This window comes from Apostichopus japonicus, chromosome 16 (genome assembly GCF_037975245.1).
Source record: "Apostichopus japonicus isolate 1M-3 chromosome 16, ASM3797524v1, whole genome shotgun sequence".
Lineage (NCBI taxonomy): Eukaryota > Metazoa > Echinodermata > Holothuroidea > Aspidochirotida > Stichopodidae > Apostichopus > Apostichopus japonicus.
In genome coordinates, this window is record NC_092576.1 from 34644743 (window position 1) to 34668626 (window position 23884).

At 31.6% G+C, this 23884-nt stretch overlaps 1 protein-coding gene across 1 annotated transcript; it reads right to left on the reverse strand.

The window, feature by feature from the left end:
• Positions 1-22630, reverse strand: LOC139982394 (uncharacterized). Its single transcript, XM_071995213.1, has 29 exons — positions 22469-22630; positions 21408-21479; positions 20514-20585; positions 20229-20300; positions 19125-19196; positions 18195-18266; positions 17907-17978; positions 17042-17113; positions 16495-16566; positions 14589-14660; positions 14301-14372; positions 13430-13501; positions 12889-12960; positions 11701-11772; positions 10759-10830; positions 10211-10282; positions 9726-9788; positions 9080-9151; positions 8905-8976; positions 8632-8703; positions 8142-8294; positions 7667-7735; positions 7499-7564; positions 6619-6690; positions 6300-6353; positions 5075-5262; positions 3149-4719; positions 2590-2716; positions 1-1882 (listed from the first exon to the last, which is right to left on the reverse strand). Exons 16-29 carry the CDS (start codon positions 10240-10242, stop codon positions 1818-1820), a joined length of 2676 nt encoding a protein of 891 aa, XP_071851314.1. The 5' UTR covers positions 10243-10282; positions 10759-10830; positions 11701-11772; positions 12889-12960; positions 13430-13501; positions 14301-14372; positions 14589-14660; positions 16495-16566; positions 17042-17113; positions 17907-17978; positions 18195-18266; positions 19125-19196; positions 20229-20300; positions 20514-20585; positions 21408-21479; positions 22469-22630; the 3' UTR covers positions 1-1817.
• Between the last annotated feature and the right edge of the window lie 1254 nt (positions 22631-23884).

A 23884-nucleotide genomic window follows, 5' to 3' on the forward strand; every position in this document is an offset into this window, starting at 1 on the left:
GTATTTATCGGGTATCAAGTGGTAAACGATCGTACTATATTGATCTAGTTCATAGTGAATAGTTAAGAAGATGACTTTGCATTAATTATAACAACATAATGAGAGTTTAAAAAGAAGTGACGATTTAATTAGCAAAGCTTTGCTATACCTTTTATTCAGATTAACTCACAGCAAGTACGGTAAAAAGCATGCTCCAAAAGACAGAATTGAATCGTAAGCAAACGCTCTGCAGGTCAATAATAGTGAAATTCGACAATGTTTGACTATTGTATATACAAATATTTTTATGATAACAGCATTATCCCAATGATACAACGAATAATAAACGTGGATACAATTTAGTTAATGTTTAAGCATTCGAAATGAGATTTGATGTTGCCTAAGCAGAAGACTAACCATTTCGGTAAAGATAGGGGATTCTTCCTTGATATATAAATATGGTGCGGTGATGTATTAAAGGAACCACACGCTCTCATGTTTCAGATCCAACAGTGAACAGTGATATAATTAGTAAAGCACACGTCCTCATATCTCAGATCCAACAGGCTCCTGCGATGTATTAGATGAAACACGCTCTCATGCTGCATACTCAACAGGTACCAGTGTTATACTAAATGAAACACACGCTCTCATGTTTCAGATCCAACAGGCTCCAGTGATGTATTAAATGAAACACACGCACTTGTGTTTCAGATCCAACAGGGTACATTGATATATTATATGAAACACAAGCTCTCAAGTTTCAGATCCAACAGGCTCCAGTGATGTATTAAATGAAACGCACACTCTCGTGTTTCAGATCCAACAGGGTACATTTATATATTATATGAAACACAAGCTCTAATGTTGAAGATCCAACAGGGTCCGTTGGCGAAGAAATGCAGTAAAGGAAAGGGTCTACGTCACATGAGAATTTGATTCTTACCAGGAAATAATTAAATTTATCCGGATGTCGTCATGTATATTTAATAGCGAAAATGACCATTTAACGGATTTATAATTTCCGTGAAGACGTTATAAAACATGAAAAAGAGTTCTCCTTACGACAAGATTTGGGATAACAGTTTCTGAATTACACGACTTAATAAGCGGTGATCTGTCACCAGGAATGATATAGAAAGATCCGAGTGAAATTGTCTTCCTCGCCTTGGTTAACTGCAGATTTTCATTTTTAGACGTCTTCTTACCATATTTCACATATACCTTTGTAAATTTTTCCATATAGATATATAGTGTTATATAGAGTGAATTTCATACAGGTTAGTGGGTAAACATTATATTACCGGAAATGTTTTGGCTCCATAGGCTATATACAGGCTAGTGTTATCATGTAGAGATTGGTCTTAATGTGTAAGTTCTATCATGTGTGCTAAATGAAACAACTATAATTATACACAGTCTTACAAAGTAAAATGTATGTACAGATGCTTTCCGTAAAGCCAGCCCAATAAAGATATATACAGTTATTTTCAAAGTTCTATTTCTGACGTATGTTCTTTACAACTGACTATATAGAAAGTGTTTGAGTACATCATATTTTACTAACTATTTAACTATTTATTTGAAAAATGGGCGTGTGTACGTATAGAATTGTTGCAAAAACTAACCATTTTCTAACAGTGCACTTGGAGGTATATGAAATGCAAAGACAGCCATTCAAAAGGCCTCTGCATCTCACGGAGAGTGACCATTTCTCTCCCATTGTGATATGATGGTTTGAATATTTCTACAAACTGTGGTCAATGCTAATATATACATCTTATTTATAATACAGATATGCATGAGCCTTATTAGTAATCAGTTTAGAAACGTCGTTGTTAATCACTGTTAGAACGTTTAAAGCTTCGAGCGACGAATCGGATGATTAGAAGCAGTGCCTCAGCTGTAATTATAAAGAAATATGAATGTCCGATGTCATAACACGATATATTTGTTTTCAACAGAAGTTGTCTCAGAATGCACTAAAGAATGATCTCCAGTCAAGTAACACAATTCTCAAATGCAAAAACTCTTTTCTAAACTTTGTATTCTTCAATGTTACACAACGTAATGGACAATTGTATTTGCAGCACGCAGATGTGTGTAAGCAGCACTAGCACGTGTTGTAACTTTAGTTTGAGAAAATTAATACCACGTGGCGACAAGATTTACACTTGACAAAAAGATTTAATAACAACTCGGCTATTATAGGAAAGCAGGAGCAACATTCATCTGTTTGTTTTTTTCTTTTAAGATTGGTCGGAGTGTCTTAATAAGATAACAATCAAACACACTTGTCCATTGTATCATAAAAATGTTATGACGATATCGAAGGCAACATGCATTTCTTAATGCATGTGAATAAGCCTCAGACAAAGAAGAAATATAACGATAATATCCATTATTACCAATGGAATATGTGTTTGATTCCTTCATTGCATGAACTTCTTAATTTCGAATAATTTGTCACGCATGACGGGATTTATCGTCAGAAATAGCTTACAATATCCCTTTAGGGTTACAGGGCAAATTACTTTCAGACCGAAAACATACTCAGAGCTCGTTTCAATGTGATTGGGTTATGTTGAAATTTATTTAAACATTACTCACCTGAGACGATAAATATGATGAAAATATCGAGAACAAAGAGACCAGTATATATTGCTGTACCGTATTCGGAGCTCACTCGTACAGACACAATCATGATATTTATAAATATCGCAGCCAAAGAAAACAGCTGCAATGAAATTATAATTTAAACAATATAATGAATGTTCAGTGACTATTTTTTAGATGAGAAATGAAGAACTAGGAACCAAAATGTGCTCATTACAAGGAATGCTCACTTACTAGTTGTATATAAACTTCATATTTAACGTATATTCCATTTAGTTTTCTTCTTCTTTTATTGACGGTGATACTAAAAAAAGTACATATTTGAAACACTTTTATGACAAATGAACGAATGAATAAAGTTAGTTAGCCTACATTTAAGACCAAATATTACTTCAAATATAAAGCTACTGCGTTATACGTATTCATTACACTGAATCAATTCCATGAACGAAATGTATCTAGGGTAGGCGTTTGCTGTTTAATGTTAGTAATAATAACATCTGAATGGTCATGCAACAAAGATGGTGACATGGCTTTGCCTATCTGGACTCACCTGTAACCTCTGTTCAAATTTATTTTTCATTGGACTGTATTTAGCATGAAGAGTCAGAAACAGAACCGACATCCCGATGGTTGAGAGCTGTGTCAATGAGTTATGCCATCCAAGCAGTGTAACTATCACAGTCTGGGTGACCTTCCTGGTCAACTCAATGACCTCCCAGTACCAAAACTGACCCTTGTAATTCTCACAGAGAAAATTGAACCAAACTGGGGAGTCAAAATGTCTCATTTCGGTCCCGGTGACCAATGGAGAGGTTTCGTCGATAGAGCCATCATAACTGCAATCGAAATCGGCATTAGCTGTAGCCTGTTTGTCTTTGGTATGGTATTTTCGTAGCAAAAAGAACAGCGACAATGGAAACCCAACAACGTACACCACTGTAGCAATGTAAGCCGAAGCATGATAGGAGTCAAGATCTTTACAATTGATTCCGTAATCTGCTCGAAGAAGAGTTATGGACTCATTGCCGACGCTGTATATTTTGAACGCAGAGCACGCCGCTGGGTAAACCGCGAAAATGGAATTACAAGTTGGTGTGTACGTCACAAACAACACAAGAACAACAAGGGTGAACAGCTTTGAAACTGTCTGTTTGGCCCTTTGTCGAACAGTGAGTGAGAAGAATCCGCACTTTGCTATGAAATAGACTGTACAACTTAGGTTAAGGTACGTGATGACTAATACAACTGGAAATATTAGAACAATTTTAAACTGAAGCAAAGGATTTACCTCAAATTGTTCATTGATGCATTGAGGACGAACAAAAACTTGAAAGAAATCTGCAACTACCATTGATAGAAATTCACCGAAAATCAATAGAGGACCTTGCCATTGTACGTTGTGGAAAGTCTCGAATAAATCGCCAATCACTTGATAAAAGCCGAGAACAATCTTTATTCTTGACGATAGTTTGTCAATCATAGATCTTTGGTTGCTTATCTTGTTTTTCTTCCAGACAATGAAAGAAAGTAGAGCAACGCACGAGAGAACAACAACAAGGAACACTACCAGCACCCATAATTTACTGGGACAAGGATGACAGGAACTCAGAACCGAATAATATCCCGACCGACATTTGCTACACATCCAACCGGTGTAACCAGCAGCACAGTTGTCGTTACCATACATTGGAAGACCGTCTTTACTGCCACAACTCCTTTTTCGAGGACAACGATAAACAAACGGCATAGAGTATTCATACTGCATCGTTGTGCTATCATAGTCGTCGGTCTTAGTTTCTAGATTCTTCACAAATTCCAAGTACTGATCTGGTTTTGTATTCGGAAAAGACCAGTTCCAGTAAAAGCCGGGTAGAATTGATATGTAATCTTCAGAACAATTTAAGCCGTCGGCGATACAAAGAAAACATTCCCCAAACCGGACCTTTCGAGCGTAATTTTCTTTACATACACAAGCTCGATAGCCAGCGGATACGTTCTTGTCCGTTCCTTCAGGGCAAACTTTGCATTGGACTGGAGAAGAACCGCTGCCTTCTTCTACGAAATTTCCATTATTACAGGTTTTGCATTCAATGCTTCCTATTTCGTCTTGGTAAAATCCACCTAATCGTAGAAATGCAGAGATTGATTAAGTTCTGGGTAGAGTAATTGGACAAGAATGGAAGATCATTTATAGGATCTAGCATCTTAATTTTGAAAAATGTCTTTAAGAACAGGGCATTAGAAGTGAGTATATGTTAGTCAGCTGTTTATGAAACGAAGTGATTTTTTTTCACTTGATGTAAAATAACCTGCTCATCTATAAAACGAAATATAAAAAAATAGAGAATTTACCTCACACAAAATTAAATTAATGATATACGGCATATCTAAAAAACAAGAAGCGGGTAAGTGGGACAAAATGGCTTTATAATTGGTTGGAATGAACTTAAGATTGAAATTCAAATGTTTACGGCACCTTTCGGACAGCCTTTACACTTCTTGCGAAATCCTCCACCAAGTGTACCCGTTGGACATGGTCTACATTCACTCCTGCCTTTACCAATATATTGGCATTCGAAGCCTTGCTTCTCAAAGGATTGCTCTAAGAATGTAAAAGGTTTTTTAAGTTCCAAAGAGGGAAAAGTTTCATCGTTGACACATATGCTATGATGAGAGAAGAAAAACAAAGGAAACAGACAGAGTGGGAGGATGTGATTATCATATTTGAATTAATGATGTTTATTTAATGATGTCAATGTTGTTTATTTATGTAACAATATTATCATTCCGCATATTAGTGATATATTAATAACTATGTGCACATTTACTATGAGCATAACAAGAAATGGAATCATAACTCTAGTTTTGCCTCTTTGATGACAATTTCTTTTACCAAGAACCTATCTATAAAGTGGATTACATTAAGTTGCGAAGAGAAACGTATACGCTTATACAAAGTGCTTTGCCATGAATATTTATGTAAGAGCAAAATACATTTGTAGCTTACGGAAATAGTGTTACTCTTCTTGCAAATCCAATTATTGTAAACCAATGTGCAGCATGAGTTAAATTATAGTTGAAGTACATAAGCTTAAAACTTATGCTTAAGACTAACGGTGCATGTAATGAATTATTGATAACTTCGAAAATATAGACCAGTACATGCTTAGAAGATACTTAGAAAATCTGTAAAATGGGATAAAACAAATATGTCAGGAAGTGCTTCTCTTAATATTATAATTGTCTTTTACTATGCTAAGATCATTGATTCATTCGATTTATAAATGATATCTACCAGTGAACATGTTTAGTAAATATTTTGCAAATAATTTTCTGTATTGAAAACGAAAATTCCGCATATATCTATAAACTTGATAACCGGCATTTATGTTTTGATGATATTGATATGTTAGGAGAAAGGGTAAAGATAAAACAATTAAAATTAACCAAAGACACTAACTATGGCGATCTCCAGCGATTTTGTTCAATCAACCTCAATGAGCGCCAACGGCGCCATTCTCAACTTTCAAAAGGTCGGTGCTAAATTTTAGATAATTTCTTGATATCAAGAAATGCTTCCATTGTAAAGCCTATGTTCACATCAACAATTAGAATTATGATTGCGTGCTGCCTTCAATTCCCTTTTAAGATAATGCATTAAAAAGTAAACCCAAGACACTAAGAAAGCAAATAAAACTTACATATTGCCGTTTGTAGACAAAGGTAGTCTCCCTAATTGGTTGCAGTTCATATATCTTAACAAGTCAAAAAAAGAAGAAGCTCTCTCATAGTTCGTAGCACACTATAGCTCTCTGATTCATTAACATACAATGAATCGTCTTGAGCATGTTGCAGATTTATCTCAGATGATTTTTTTTATACTTCATTACTTGTGTCGGTCGAATAAGGTTCCTGAGAAAATATGTATTGATTTTAGAATAAAGAGCAGAAATTGCATTTCAAAAGAAAAATGTATTAAACAAAGATATGATCAAGCTGATATATGTTTAAAGCACTCACAAGGTACTTCCATTTCCAACTCCGTTCAGCGCTACTTGTGAAAAATTCAGGATGTTGTTCTTGTACAAGTGGCTATGGAATATAAAAACACACAATGTAACTTCCATACAGTCATTATCGGTTATGATCATATGGTGTATGTGCACCTTCTCATTAGAATATTATTGCAATAAAATATGTCATGTATCTCCATGTAATCAATTACAAAGTATATGAACATCGGAAAATGGACTAGGAAATATTTTGGCTTTCTTTTGGGATTCGAACCTATGATTTCAAGTAGGTAACCCTGTCCTCTACCAACTGAGCTATATAGTCCTTAGTTGATGGCGATCCCTAATAGTCATTGTTCATTAGGATGCCAGTCAGAAGCCACAGTGAATCCAATACCGAGTAACTGAGGATCACACATCAGTTTCATTGGATAAAAATCAAACAGCTATACAGGGAAGGGATTTCAAGAGAAATCCCGCTTTTAATTAAGTTAATAAACAATGCGATACGACTGGTAAATTATAAATAATGCGTAAGCGTAAAGCATATGGCTAGAACGGGAAGCAAATCAATTTCATCATGTACAAATTCCCTTCCTATAGCCAACAACCCATCATTACATTCCATAATAAAATATTATTAACATTTATGAAAAGATTACAGTGTCATTCAAATATATATATATTTGTCATCAATAATGTATGTGCAATTGATAAAGCAGACTGCGTACAACCAGTTAGTTAAAGTATAAATTCAGGTATCAACGACCCGTTAACGCGTGTCACTTTTGTCATAGAACTTGAGGTAAAACGTTAAATTATATTAAAACGTTTACATGTAATACACATTGTGAAAATATTTGTGTTCCAAGCACTTGTATACTTACATATCAATGTTTTCGAGAGCAAACGAGTTGTTGGAAACATTCGAGATGTTATTCGCAACCAGGTATCTTTATTAGAGAAACGATAACGTTAAAAATTCATCACTTGACAAAGATTTTGCAGCATTCGTCTTAAGCTTAAATATACAGAAAAAAATAACGTTAACTTACAAACATTTGAGATGGGTGCCCAAAAAGGCTCGTTCTGCGATAGAATGAATATTGTTCTTGTTAAGAATTCTGCAAATAAAACATAATAGAAAATGATTACTGTGGAAGCATTCATTCCATCTTGCAGGCAGATGAGAGCTGATAACATGAACGGGCATTTCATCCGATACCACCCGTTCAAATTCCTTAATCAATCATGTTTTAACTAACGAATGTGGTAGTGGAGCCCAACGATCCTTAGTAATCTACAAACTTTGAAACTTCAAACTACGGCAACCAAAATATAGTATTCTGGCAGAAAGCGTTCCAAGATCTCTTAGTGAAGAACGTATTAAAAAGTGTGTTCCATTGCACTAAATATATCACTTAAACAAACTTGAAAACTTATATGTGTGTGTCTTTTCAACCATGTCTAAAGAGACTAGCACACAACGATCCATTTGGTATCAAATCACGATAGCGTTGAAATTCTTACAGGAATGCTAAACTGCCTAATCCCTGGAAAGTATCATTCCATAGACAAGTTAGATTATTTCTCTGCAGTTGTAATATCGACAGCCCGTGATTTCCACCGTAAGCACTGAAAAGTCCCCTCGGAATTACAGATAAATTATTGCCCGACAAGTCCCTGAATATTCGAAAAAAATGAAAAAGAAATACGATTTATAGGAGCTAAAAGTACATCAATTTATTGCACCGTCGTAAGGAGACACCACTCAGCAGTGAAAATTAACTACTGCTCAACAGTTTCACTGCAACTAACACATGGAAGAATACATTCTTACTTGTAATATACTCACACGATCACTTTTTAAGTCCAAAGAAAATACAAAGTGCAATAAACATTTACTGCGAGTAAATGTCAACAGTAGTCGATAATATATTTCTCTGCTAAGATAGATACTAATACATTGGACATTACGCTCACCAGATGCAACAATGAAACACATATACACTGAACTTACAAACTAAATGTCAAGTTGATTGTCTCGAACAGCCCGGCGGGAAGAGATGAAAGCTTGTTTCCATAAAAGGTTCTAAACGAAATAATGAATACATTTCTTGTGGAGAAGGTCACGATGTTATAATTCTTGTGAAATCTTAAAGGAAGATCGCAATATATTAGTTTGTGTAATATTGGGTAATAGTTATAGTTTGCTTATTTCAAATATAGACAACCGATTTTAGTTTAAATATGAAAATGAAACTTTATAAGGCAAACAGCTGGTAGAACTCACATGTGGTGAACAAGGTTCAAACCAAGCAATGAAGTATTCGATAGAGTTTCAATTTTATTTTTTGAAAGGTATCTGTCGAAAAAAAATGTGTTTGGTAAATGTTAGATAAAGATATTTACAGCAGCAGCAATAAGTAAACAAGTGCACAAAGAGTTTTTAAGATGTTATTACTCACATTTCGCTCAGATTTTTGAGAGATTGAAACATGCCTTCCGGTATGTAGGCTATGTTATTTGATACAAGCATTCTAAAATTAGGAGAAAGAGGAAAACCGAAGGAATATTTTTTTCCCCTTAGATGTAAAGAGGTGCGTCATTTTAGATTGTGATAATGATTATTGCAAACATTATTTTCATGAGAAAAGTGATACTGTAACGCACAGTGCTTTTAAATACAATGACTATCATCAACATATTATACAGCAATGTCTGTCTTGTTATTCTTACGCTTCCTTAATAACATCATAATCGAAAGAAATGTGTGCACCAATGTTTGTTTCCGTGTGTACTTCGTAAGTCATTTAGACACATTTAGATCAGGTACATGATGATGGTAACGTACTAGTCAACGTGATATAGGGCGAAAAGAGTATAAGGCAAACAATCCTTCTGTGACACAACTCTCTCTTTGTGTGGATTAAACATCCCTGTGACGCATATACTATCTCGCTATTTAGCAGCAGGCAATTATCTTTTACCACTATTAGATTTCTTAGTGAGACATTTAATCATATGTAGGTTTTACAGTATGTTATTTTATAAGAATGACGCAATATTTACATTTTCGTTAATTGGGAAATATAGCTTAAACTACTGTCTTACAATCGTTTCGTCTCGGGGAAGAAGTCCGCAGTTGGTCGTGCTATATTGTTAGCACACAAATCTCTGTTGGAAGATAAAGACACCAAAATTGACATTCGTTTGAAGGAATGGGAAAGAAAGTTCTTAGTTTGCCAACATGTCAAAAAATATTGAGAAACACTGCAGCTAATCATTATCAATGTCAATCTTCTTTGCACATTTTTTCTAACATTCTGAGCACATTCATGCTGATATCAGACTTTGCGTTGAATACACTGGTGCATTGCCATTCGAAAATGCATTGGAAACTTAAATATATTGAAGAGAACATGATGTATTAACTTACTTTACCGCATATTTATATGATATTTCATATATGAAATAACAAGCCTTGTGTGATCATCTACAACCAGTAAATACCTGATAGCAGGAAGTCAGTAACTGGTGGCAACATCATTTCTATACATCAATGCTTACTGTTAGTTCTTAAACGTTGAAGTACTCACAAGTGTTTTAACGAAACTTTTTTAGCAAACATAGATTTCGATAATGTTGTCAATTCATTTTCATGTAGTTTTCTGAAATGACAAAAGGAGAAACAATTTAATACGACCTAACCATCAACAAATTAGCCAACATAATCATATTTTCATGCCATGCTACTAGAATATGATATTTGTCAACATGGAGTTTAAATAATAATTTTACAAAACAAGTACGAAAATTAGTGTAAAGATTTAATTGTTATTTTAAACAAAGTGTCCATATAATGGTATAAAAGTAATATACCTCTAGGTACCTCTGAAAGATCTAACAGTCATGAGTTCTGTTTTAATCATTTCAAAACTTTGTCCTAGTAGACACATATAAGTTTCATTTCTTGCATTTCCATTCACGATCATCAAACTGTGTTATTTAACGCATTTTACACAGGTGCCCAGATATCGCTTGCACTGCAATTAATTGTGAAAAATAATATTTTCAAAGGAATAAAGAAGAACCCTATGTGGTTTTAATTTTAAACGACTTCTTGTCTCCCTTTCCTGTTTCTTACAAATCTTTCAAAGCTTCAAGTTTTCGAAAACAGTCCGGCGGGATATGTGTTATATGGTTGTTGCTAATTGACCTGTCAAACAAAAAAGAAAATCATAGAAAATGTTGCTACGCAATTCATCAATTGAATGTTGCTAAGCATTTCATATATATAAAACTGATGAAGAACGCCCGGAGTGAATGGCAATTGAATACTTTTTACTTGGACAACGCGTCCACTGTCTAATCATTCAACATCATTGTGATTGTTATGTCAAGAATTTGTGAGGTACCTTCTACATTTGTTAATATTGACCAGCTACGAGGGTTTCTTCTTTTTGTGTATATATGAATTTGGTATGTAGTAATTACCGCGCTCACATTTAGTGAGTATACGTGCTGGTGTGTAGAATAAACCAGGCTCACGTTTCGTGAGTATAGGTGTTTGGTGTGTAGAATGTACCGGGCGTGTGGATGAGACAAGTAACTAGTGAGCAGTGATTACTGTATTAAAATAGTATGAACATTTCTTACATGGCATTTAAGGAAGACTTTTAACTTAAAATAGTTATAACTGTAGCTACAGTGTTATCTAAGTCATCGTTATGCGTTAATGAGAGTTGCAGGCAAACCATAAAAATGAGCATCAGTGAAAAGAGAGAGAGATGGAGAGAGCCTGGACCTATAAGTCGCTTACTGTTATGTTTCTGGTGAAATTGAGTGCCAGATATACGTATGCAAAACATGTTTTTTTTTTTTTTTAACGCTGTCGTATGTATACTTATTTATTATGATTCCATATGTACGGTAACACGTGTTAACTTTCACTTTTCTTGGGTTTTATTGAGGATTTGAGCAACTTATTATAACATGATTATATTTTCTTTCCATCAGTCCTTTTCTCTACAATAAATTGGGCACATTTGCAGAATCAAAATATACTTAAACTTAGAAAATAACTCACACGAATTTCAATTTTGTAGTGTTATCAAAAATTCCTTTCGGTAGACACGTCAGATTGTTATACGACAAATCCCTGTGTAAAGGAAACATTTGTCATTAAATGACATTGTCAGTGTGTTTTACCCTTGTTATTGCAAACCATTTGATGTGAACAGAGCATCGGAATCATAAGCAAAAGTCTCTGTGATATCGGTGATCATTATTATTTCATCATTATTATCATTATTATTATAATTTCATCATGATTATCACTATCACTATCACTATAACTATCAATATCATTATCACTATCATTTTCATTGTCATTGTCATTGTCATTGTCATTGTCATTGTCATTGTCATCGTCATCGTCATCGCCGTCGCCATCGCCGTCACCGTCGTCGTCATCGTCGTCGTATTCGCCGCCGTCGTCGTCGTCGTCACTGCCATCGCCATCGCCGTCGCCGTCGCCATCGCCATCTTCATTATCATAATCCTTATCATGATCATTATCATGATCATTATCGTTATCATTATCATAATCATTATTATTATCATTATCGATATCATATCATATCATATCACAGCATATTATATCATATCATATCATTTCATATCATATAATATCATTGTCATAACATTGTCATATCATAGTCAAAGTCAATGTCATTGCCATAGTCAATGTCATTTTTAAAGTCATTGTTGTTGTCATTTTCACTGTCACTGTTATTGCCATTGCCATTGTCATTTTAATTATCATTATCACTATCACCACCACTATCACTATGATGTGATGATATATGTGACCATCGTAGTTATCATTGTCAAATCTCTGTCGTTTTAGTAATCGTTAAATATGTCATTATCATTATCGCTATCACAATCGCTATCATTATCGCTATCATTATAATGATCACGATTATGACTATGATGATGATCACGATCATTATCATTGATGTATTTTAAATAAATTAAATTGTCAGCAAATTAACGTCGATTGTGTCATTTTTCGGTGTTATGTTTCCACCGGTATGATGTTTGCATATATATATATATATATATATATATATATGTATATACACACACATATATATTTATTTATATATATATATATATATATATATATATATATATATATATATATATATATATATATATATATATATATATATATATATATATATATATATTATTGATGTAGGTTACTCACAATACTTTAAGGTTCGAATTTCCATTGAAGATGTCTTTTGAGAGCTCTTTGATGTTGTTATAACACAACCTCCTAAAATGATTAAGACACAAAGTATTCACTTCAATGCAATTCCCTGCGCATGTTATGAACATATATATATATAGTTTGGTTTTACAGCTTCATATTTAGTCAATTACTATTACCTCTCTTTTGATATTAACACCCAGCTGTGTCCTTCTTTGTTCTAATCTCTACTTTTATATACCAATTTAAAGCACTTGTTTTGTTAGTATGAGCAGTGCGATTAACATGTTTTTTTTATCTGATAAATGTTATGATCTGTTCATATTGTCAATACTACTGCTTTTAACATGAGTTTAGTGAAGTATTATTATTTGAAAAGGTTTGCAACATGCTGAATATTTAGAACATGTGTAGGTATATTTCTTCTCTAAGTTCGGGGTAATACATCAAAACACATACGATGTTCGACAATAATAATAAAGAGAGTGACATTACAGACATCTGCCAGCATGCAATTTACTTAATATTTTCTTACAAGGTAGACAAATGTACAAGTTTCTGGAAAATGTTTGTAGGTAATTGCGTCAAGTTGTTGTCGTTGATAAATCTAAGTAAAAACATAGAACAAAATGTAAAAAATATATGTTACCATGATAGAAATCCATATATCCTCGAACAGAACATACAATATATACAATCAACATAAATAAAGTGAAAATATGTGTTGAAAATAATTGTTATATTAATAAAAACATGTATTGCATAGTCAACTCCCTCCTAATCTTGTTATGTTAGGAAATATCTGTGTTCGGTGCTTTCAAAAGCACAAAGGCAGAGTTGTATATGTCTTACTTTTCTCGGATGCAATGAAATTCAACAGAAAAACATGTTTTTTGTTTTGGTTTATAGACGTAGGAGAATCGTAAATATTAGTCGTTAGCTTTACTAAATCACTCCTTTATTAAATGGAAAAGAAAAGACAAACGAGAAATATTGCAAGCATTTAGGATGACGAAAACATTCCTGAGAGATTCTAATAGTAATCGATTGTTCACTTTGAGAAACAAAATCTGGTAGTTAATATCATTAGATTTTTCAATGCAGAAATGATGAATTTTAAAAAAAACAAATAAACAAAATCGAAAAAAAAAGAGAACAGTTATGGAAAGAAAGATTTTTTTTCGAAAATAAATGAATTTATTTATTTTCATATTTTTGTATATATATATATATATATATTTCTAAGGGTTTCGTCTACTTTGTTATTTGTTAGTCCATCATACCTGCTGTGACATATCAAGTGATATTAACTTGTAGATTATTTCAAAGTGACGAATCGATTACTATGAGAATATCTCAGGAATGTTTTTGTCATCCTGAATAATGAAGCTTATTAAATAACTCACAAAGATGTCAAGCTTGTGGTTTTGTCAAAAAGTCCTTTCGGTAGACTCGTCAGGTTGGTAAACGACAACTCCCTAGAAAAAAAGAAAAGAAACATTCATCATTAAATTGGATTGTCAGTTTGTGTTATGTTGATATTACAAACCACTCGCTTTATGCAAAGTATCGAAATCATTAGCAATTTTGTTATGTGGTATCAAAACGATTACGATGTTCCACAATAAAAATAATAATAAAGAGAGTGGCATTACAGATATCTACCAGCATGAAATTTATTAATGTTTACTTACAACTCAGACAAATGTACAAGTTTCTGGAAAATGTTTGTAGGTAATTGCGTCAAGCTGTTGTCGTTGATAAATCTAAGTAAGGAAAATGGAACAAAATGTACAAAATATATGTTACCATTACAAAAATCCATATATCCTCAAACAGAATAAACAATAATTACAATCAACATAAATAAAGTGAAAATATGTGTTACAAGTAGTTGTTATAATGAGTAAAAACATGTATTGCATAGTCGACTTGCTCATAATCTTGTTATGTTAGGAAATATCTGTGTTCGGTGCTTTCAGTAGCACAAAGGCATAGTTAAATAGGTTTTTCCCTTTTCGGATGCAATCAAATTCAACAGCAAAGCATTTTTCCCCTTATAGACGTAGCAGAATCGTAAATATTATTGTTGTTAGCTGTACTAAATCATTCATGAATCAAATGAAAAAGAATTAAAAAGAAAGAATTATTGCAAGCATTTAGGATGACGAAAACATTCCTGAGATATTCTCATAGTAACCGATTCTTCCCTTTGAGAAACAAAATCTGGTAGTTAATATCTTTAGATTTTTCAATGCAGATATGATGGACTTATATTTAACAAAATAAACGTAACTGAAAAAAGAGAACAGTTATAGAAAGAAAGATTTTTTTCGAAAATAAACAAATTTATATATTTATATATATATATATATATATATATATATATATATATATATATATATATATATATATATATATATATATATATATATATATATATATATATATATGTATATATATATATATATTTCTTTCGGTTTCGTTTACTTTGTTATTTTTAAGTCCATCATACCTGCTGTACAATATCTAGAAATATCAACTTGTAGATTATTTCAAAGTGATGAATCGATTACTATGAGAATATCTCAGGAATGTTTTCGTTATCATCATCATCATCATCATCATCATCATCATCATCATCATCATCATCATCATCATCATCATCATCATCATCATCATCATCATCATCATCATCATCATCATCATCATCATCATCATCATCATCATCATCATCATCATCATCATCATCATCATCATCATCATCATCCATCATCATCATCCATCATCATCATCATCATCATCATCATCATCATCATCATCATCATCATCATCATCATCATCATCATCATCATCATCATCATCATCATCATCATCCATCATCATCATCATCCATCATCATCGTCATCGTCATCGTCATCGTCATCTTTATCGTCATCGTCATCGTCATCATCATCATCATCATCATCATCATCAGTATCATCATCAGTATCATCATCATGATCATCATCATGATCATCATCATGATCATCATGATCATGATCATTATCATTGACATTATCATTAACATTTTCATTATCATTTTCATTATCATTATCATTATCTTATCATATCATATCATATCATAGTCATTGCCATAGTCAATGTCAATTTTAATGTCTTCGTCTTTGTCATTGTCATTGTCATTATAATTATCATTATCACAACCACTATCACTATGACATGATAATATATGTGACCATCGTATTTATCATTGTTAATGTCTCTGTCGTTTTAGTTATCCTTAAAGTTGTCATTATCATTATCGCTATCACGATCGCAATCATTATCGCTATCATTATAATGATCACGATTATGACTATGATGATGATCACGATCATTATCATTGATGTACTTTAAATAAATTAAATTGTCAGCAAATTAACGTCGATTGTGTCATTTTTCGGTGTTATGTTTCCACCGGTATGATGTTTGCATATATATATATATATATATATATATATATATATATATATATATATATATATATATGTGTGTGTGTGTGTGTGGGTGTGTATGTTTGTGTGTGTGTATATATATGTATTAATGTAGGTTACTTACAATTCTTTAAGGTTCGAATTTCCATTGAAGTTGTCTTCTGAGAGCTCTGTGATGTTGTTAAAACACAACCATCTAAAATGATTAAGATACAAAGTATTCACTTCAATGCAATTTCCTGCGCACGTTTTGAACATATATATATATATATAGTTTGGTTTTACAGCTTCATATTTAGTCAATTACTATTACCTCTCTTTGATATTAACACCCAGCTGTGTCCTTCTTTGTTCTAATCTCTACTTTTATATACCAATTTAAAGCACTTGTTTTGTTAGTGTGAGCAGTGCGATTAACATGCTTTTTTTATCTGATAAATGTTATGATCTGTTCATATTGTCAATACTACTGCTTTTAACATGAGTTTAGTGAAGTATTATTATTTGAAAAGGTTTGCAACATGCTGAATATTTAGAACATGTGTAGGTTTATTTCTTCTCTAAGTTCGGGGTAATACATCAAAACACATACGATGTTCGACAATAATAATAATAAAGAGAGTGATATTACAGACATCTGCCAGCATGCAATTTACTTAATATTTTCTTACAAGGTAGACAAATGTACAAGTTTCTGGAAAATGTTTGTAGGTAATTGCGTCAAGTTGTTGTCGTTGATAAATCTAAGTAAAAACATAGAACAAAATGTAAAAAATATATGTTACCATGATAGAAATCCATATATCCTCGAACAGAACATACAATATATACAATCAACATAAATAAAGTGAAAATATGTGTTGAAAATAATTGTTATATTAATAAAAACATGTATTGCATAGTCAACTCCCTCCTAATCTTGTTATGTTAGGAAATATCTGTGTTCGGTGCTTTCAAAAGCACAAAGGCAGAGTTGTATATGTCTTACTTTTCTCGGATGCAATGAAATTCAACAGAAAAACATGTTTTTTGTTTTGGTTTATAGACGTAGGAGAATCGTAAATATTAGTCGTTAGCTTTACTAAATCACTCCTTTATTAAATGGAAAAGAAAAGACAAACGAGAAATATTGCAAGCATTTAGGATGACGAAAACATTCCTGAGAGATTCTAATAGTAATCGATTGTTCACTTTGAGAAACAAAATCTGGTAGTTAATATCATTAGATTTTTCAATGCAGAAATGATGAATTTTAAAAAAAACAAATAAACAAAATCGAAAAAAAAAGAGAACAGTTATGGAAAGAAAGATTTTTTTTCGAAAATAAATGAATTTATTTATTTTCATATTTTTGTATATATATATATATTTCTAAGGGTTTCGTCTACTTTGTTATTTGTTAGTCCATCATACCTGCTGTGACATATCAAGTGATATTAACTTGTAGATTATTTCAAAGTGACGAATCGATTACTATGAGAATATCTCAGGAATGTTTTTGTCATCCTGAATAATGAAGCTTATTAAATAACTCACAAAGATGTCAAGCTTGTGGTTTTGTCAAAAAGTCCTTTCGGTAGACTCGTCAGGTTGGTAAACGACAACTCCCTAGAAAAAAAGAAAAGAAACATTCATCATTAAATTGGATTGTCAGTTTGTGTTATGTTGATATTACAAACCACTCGCTTTATGCAAAGTATCGAAATCATTAGCAATTTTGTTATGTGGTATCAAAACGATTACGATGTTCCACAATAAAAATAATAATAAAGAGAGTGGCATTACAGATATCTACCAGCATGAAATTTATTAATGTTTACTTACAACTCAGACAAATGTACAAGTTTCTGGAAAATGTTTGTAGGTAATTGCGTCAAGCTGTTGTCGTTGATAAATCTAAGTAAGGAAAATGGAACAAAATGTACAAAATATATGTTACCATGACAAAAATCCATATATCCTCAAACAGAATAAACAATAATTACAATCAACATAAATAAAGTGAAAATATGTGTTACAAGTAGTTGTTATAATGAGTAAAAACATGTATTGCATAGTCGACTTGCTCATAATCTTGTTATGTTAGGAAATATCTGTGTTCGGTGCTTTCAGTAGCACAAAGGCATAGTTAAATAGGTTTTTCCCTTTTCGGATGCAATCAAATTCAACAGCAAAGCATTTCTCCCCTTATAGACGTAGCAGAATCGTAAATATTATTGTTGTTAGCTGTACTAAATCATTCATGAATCAAATGAAAAAGAATTAAAAAGAAAGAATTATTGCAAGCATTTAGGATGACGAAAACATTCCTGAGATATTCTCATAGTAACCGATTCTTATCTTTGAGAAACAAAATCTGGTAGTTAATATCTTTAGATTTTTCAATGCAGATATGATGGACTTATATTTAACAAAATAAACGTAACTGAAAAAAGAGAACAGTTATGGAAAGAAAGATGTTTTTCGAAAATAAACAAATTTATATATTTTCATATTTTTATATATATATATATATATATATATATATATATATTTATATATATATATATATATATATATATATATATATATATATATGTATATATATTTCTTTCGGTTTCGTTTACTTTGTTATTTTTAAGTCCATCATACCTGCTGTACAATATCTAGTAATATCAACTTGTAGATTATTTCAAAGTGATGATTCGATTACTATGAGAATATCTCAGGATAGTTTTCGTCATCCTGAATAATGAAGCTTATTAAATAACTCACAAAGATTTCAAGCTTGTAGTTTTGTCAAAAAGTCCTTTCGGTAGACTCGTCAGGGTGTTATACGACAAATTCCTAGAAAAAAGGAAACATTTATCATTAAATTGAAGTGTCAGCTTGTTCCATGTTGAAAATAAAAATCACTCGCCTTTTGGCAGAGTATGATTACCATAATCGTCATCGTCATTGTCATCGTCATCGTCATCGTCATCGTCATCGTCATCGTCATCGTCATCGTCATCGTCATCGTCATCGTCATCGTCATCGTCATCGTCATCATCATCATCATCATCATCATCATCATCATCATCATCATCCATCATCATCATCCATCATCATCATCATCATCATCATCATCATCATCATCATCATCATCATCATCATCATCATCATCATCATCATCATCATCATCATCATCATCATCATCATCATCATCATCATCATCATCATCATCATCATCATCATCATCATCATCATCATCATCATCATCATCATCATCATCATCATCATCATCATAATCTCTATCATTTTCATAGTTATCGTTATTATTATAATTATCATGTCAATGACGATGAACACGATCACGATCAGTATCATTATCTATTTTAAATAAATAAGATTGCAAAATATCGTCGATTGTGTCATTATCGGTGTTGTATTTCAATATTATAGATGTTTTCATACAAATATATATATATATGTATATATATATATATATATATATAAATATATATATATATATAAATATATGTATATATATATATGTATATGTATATATATATATATATATATATATATAGATATAGATATATAAATATATATATATATATATATATATATATATATATATATATATGTATATATATATATATATATATATATATATATATATATATATATATATATATATATATATATATATATATATATATATATATATATATATATATGCATTTAGAGAAAGGCTGGATCTCGAGTGAGATACAATAATTGAATTAGGTTAGATATCAACTTGCAGAATATTTTAAAGTGACGAATCGATTACTATGAGAATATCTCAGGAATGTTTTCGTCATCCTGAATAATGAAGCTTATTAAATAACTCACAAAGATGTCAAGTGAGCAGTGTTATCAAAAAGTCCTTTCGGTAGACTCGTCAGGTTGGTAAACGACAAATCCCTAGAAAATAAAGAAGAACATTTATCATTAAATTGGATTGTCAGTTTGTGTTATGTTGATATTACAAAACACGCGCTTTATGCAAAGTATCGAAATCACTAGCAAATTTTTCTGTGATATCAAAACAATTACTATGTTCCACAATACAAATAATAATAAAGAGAGTGACATTACACATATCTACCAGCATGAAATTTATTAATGTTTACTTACAACTCAGACAAATGTACAAGTTTCTGGAAAATGTTTGTAGGTAATTGCGTCAAGTTGTTGTCGTTGATAAATCTAAGTAAAGAAAATGGAACAAAATGTACAAAATATATGTTACCATGACAAAAATCCATATATCCTCAAACAGAAAAAACAATATTTACAATCAACATAAATAAAGTGAAAAAATGTGTTAGAAATAGTTATTATAATGAGTAAAAATATGTATTGCATAGTCAACTTGCTCATAATCTTGTTATGTTAGGAAATATCTGTTCGGTGCTTTCAGTAGCACAAAGGCATAGTTAAATAGGTTTTTCCCTTTTCGGATGCAATCAAATTCAACAGCAACGCATTTTCCCCTTATAGACGTAGCAGAATCGTAAATATTATTGTTGTTAGCTGTACTAAATCATTCATGAATCAAATGAAAAAAAATTAAAAAGAAAGAATTATTGCAAGCATTTAGGATGACGAAAACATTCCTGAGATATTCTCATATTAACCGATTCTTCCCTTTGAGAAACAAAATCTGGTAGTTAATATCTTTAGATTTTTCAATGCAGATATGATGGACTTATATGTAACAAAATAAACGAAATCGAAAAAAAAAGAGAACAGTTTTGGAAAGAAAGATTTTTTCGAAAATAAACAAATTTATTTATTTCCATATTTTTATATATATATACATATATATATATATATATATATATATATATATATATATATATTTCCAAGGGTTTCGTTTTCTTTGTTATTTGTAAGTCCATCATACCTGCTGTACAATATCTAGTAATATCAACTTGTAGATTATTTCAAAGTGACGAATCGCTTACTATGAGAATATCTCAGGAATGTTTTCGTCATCTGAATAATGAAGCTTATTAAATAACTCACAAAGATTTTAAGCCTGTAGTGTAATCAAAAAGTCCTTTCGGTAGACTCGTCAGGTTGTTATGCGACAAATCCCTAGAAAAAAAAAGAAACATTTATCATTAAATTGAAGTGTCAGTTTGTTCCATGATGATATTAAAAATCACTCGCTTTTTGGCTGAGTACCGAAGCCATCAGCAAATTTTTCTGTGATATCAAAACAATTACGATGTTCCACAGTAAAAATATTTAAGAGAGTAGCATTACAGATATCGGCAATTAACTAAATATTTACAAAACATTTATCATTAAATTAAAGGGTCAGATCGTTTCATGTTTATATTACAAACCAATCACTTTAGACAGAGTATGATTACAATCATCATCATCATCATCATCATCATCATCATCATCATCATCATCATCATCATCATCATCATCATCATCATCATCATCATCATCATCATCATCATCATCACCATCATCATCATCATTATTATTATTATTATCCGTGTTCCGTGTTCATTACACTGAATCAATTTCATAAAAGATTTGATGTTAGTAATTATAACATCTGAATGATAATGCAACGAAGATGGTGACATGGCTTTGCTTATCATCATAATCTCCATCATTTTCATAGTTATCGGTATTATTATAATTACAATGACGATGAGCACGATCACGATCAGTATCATTATCTATTTTAAATAAATAAGATTGCAAAATTTCGTCGATTGTGTCATTTTCGGTGTTGTATTTAAATATTATAGATGTTTTCATACATATATATGTATATTTATATATATATATATATATATATATATATATATATATATATATATAAATCCAGATAAATGATAGGATCTGTGCATACTGTCAATACAAATGCTTTGAAACATAAATTTAGTACAACATTAGCATTAGAAAAATTGTCGCAACTTGCTGAATATTCAATGTTGGTGTCTTTTATCTACATTCGGGGTCCTACATCAAAACGTATACGCTGTTCCAAAATAAAAATGATAATAAAGATAAACATTACATATATCTGTCAGCAAGCTATTTCCTTAATATTTACTTACAACAAAGACAAATGTATGAGTTTCTTGAAAATTGTTGTGTGTAATTTTGTCAAGACGTTGTAGTTGATATATCTTAGTAAAAAAAAAATTGGAAACAAAATGTAAAAATGATATGTTACGATAAAAGAATTCCATATAACCTTCCAAAGAACATACCATATATGAAATCAACACTAATAAAGCAATAAGTATGGGTTCAAAACAGTTTTTATAGTAATAAAAACATGTATTGCATAGTCAATTCGCTCCTTATCTTGTTATGTTACCAAATATCCGTGTCAGGTGCTCTTGGTAGCAGAGTTAAATATATCTTAAACTTTTATGATGTTATAGGCGTAGCAATATCGTAAATATTAGTCGTTAGCTATACCAAATCATTTTATCAAATGAAATAGAAAGAAGACAAGAAATATGGAAAGCATTTAGGCTAATGGAAACCTTCCTGAGATTTTCTCATAGTAATCAATTCTTCACTTTGAAACAATCTACAAGTTAATATCACTAGATATGGTACAGCAGATATGATGGAATAACAAATAACGTTAACGAAACCGAAAGAAAAGAGAACATTCATGGAAAGAAAGAAGTTTCGCATATATATATATATATATATATATATATATATATATATATATATATATACATATATTACCTGGTTTATGTGGACGTTGGCATATGACAGGGTTACGGGGACTACTAGATGTACACATGCTAGGCCCGTAAAAATTAAGTGGTTTCTGCTGTTATGGTGAGTGGAGCTATCTATACCTTCAGAATTGCAATTTTATTTATTGAGAGAAAAGTCGGTATACATGATAGTGTGGACATTATTATGTGGACAGTCCCCATAATCCCCCTGTATACTAACTTTATATACATTATACATAACAGGCAATGTAAACACGATTGTATATGCAAGGTGCACAATATGCGTACATTTTAATACTAAAAGAAAATCCAGACCAAAAGTCTAAACAAGTGGCGAATCCGTGGAATTGCATATCTAATCGCCACACACCAAATACAGACATAAACTACTGACAATACCCATGCAATCTACCCGATGTAAGGGAAATGTTAATGATATGGGTATAAGCCTTTTGACCCTTTATAATGTACTCACTTTTTGCCATAATAGTGTATATGTATGACACAAAAAAACCATTACCAAAGTTAAAATGAAGTATATTCGTTTTATCGAAATATGTGGTCAGCATGGTTATGGTCAGTGTGAATTAGATTAGCTGATGATTTCTGAATAAATTCAAGAGGAGCTTTGTTTTAGAGTCAATATGTTATACCACATCATGTGTATAAGATTATGTGGACGGTCCACATAATCCGCTCATACACTTACGATTATATATTCCAATTGAGATTACGTGTGTTACAGAAAAAAAAAAAGACGTTAATACT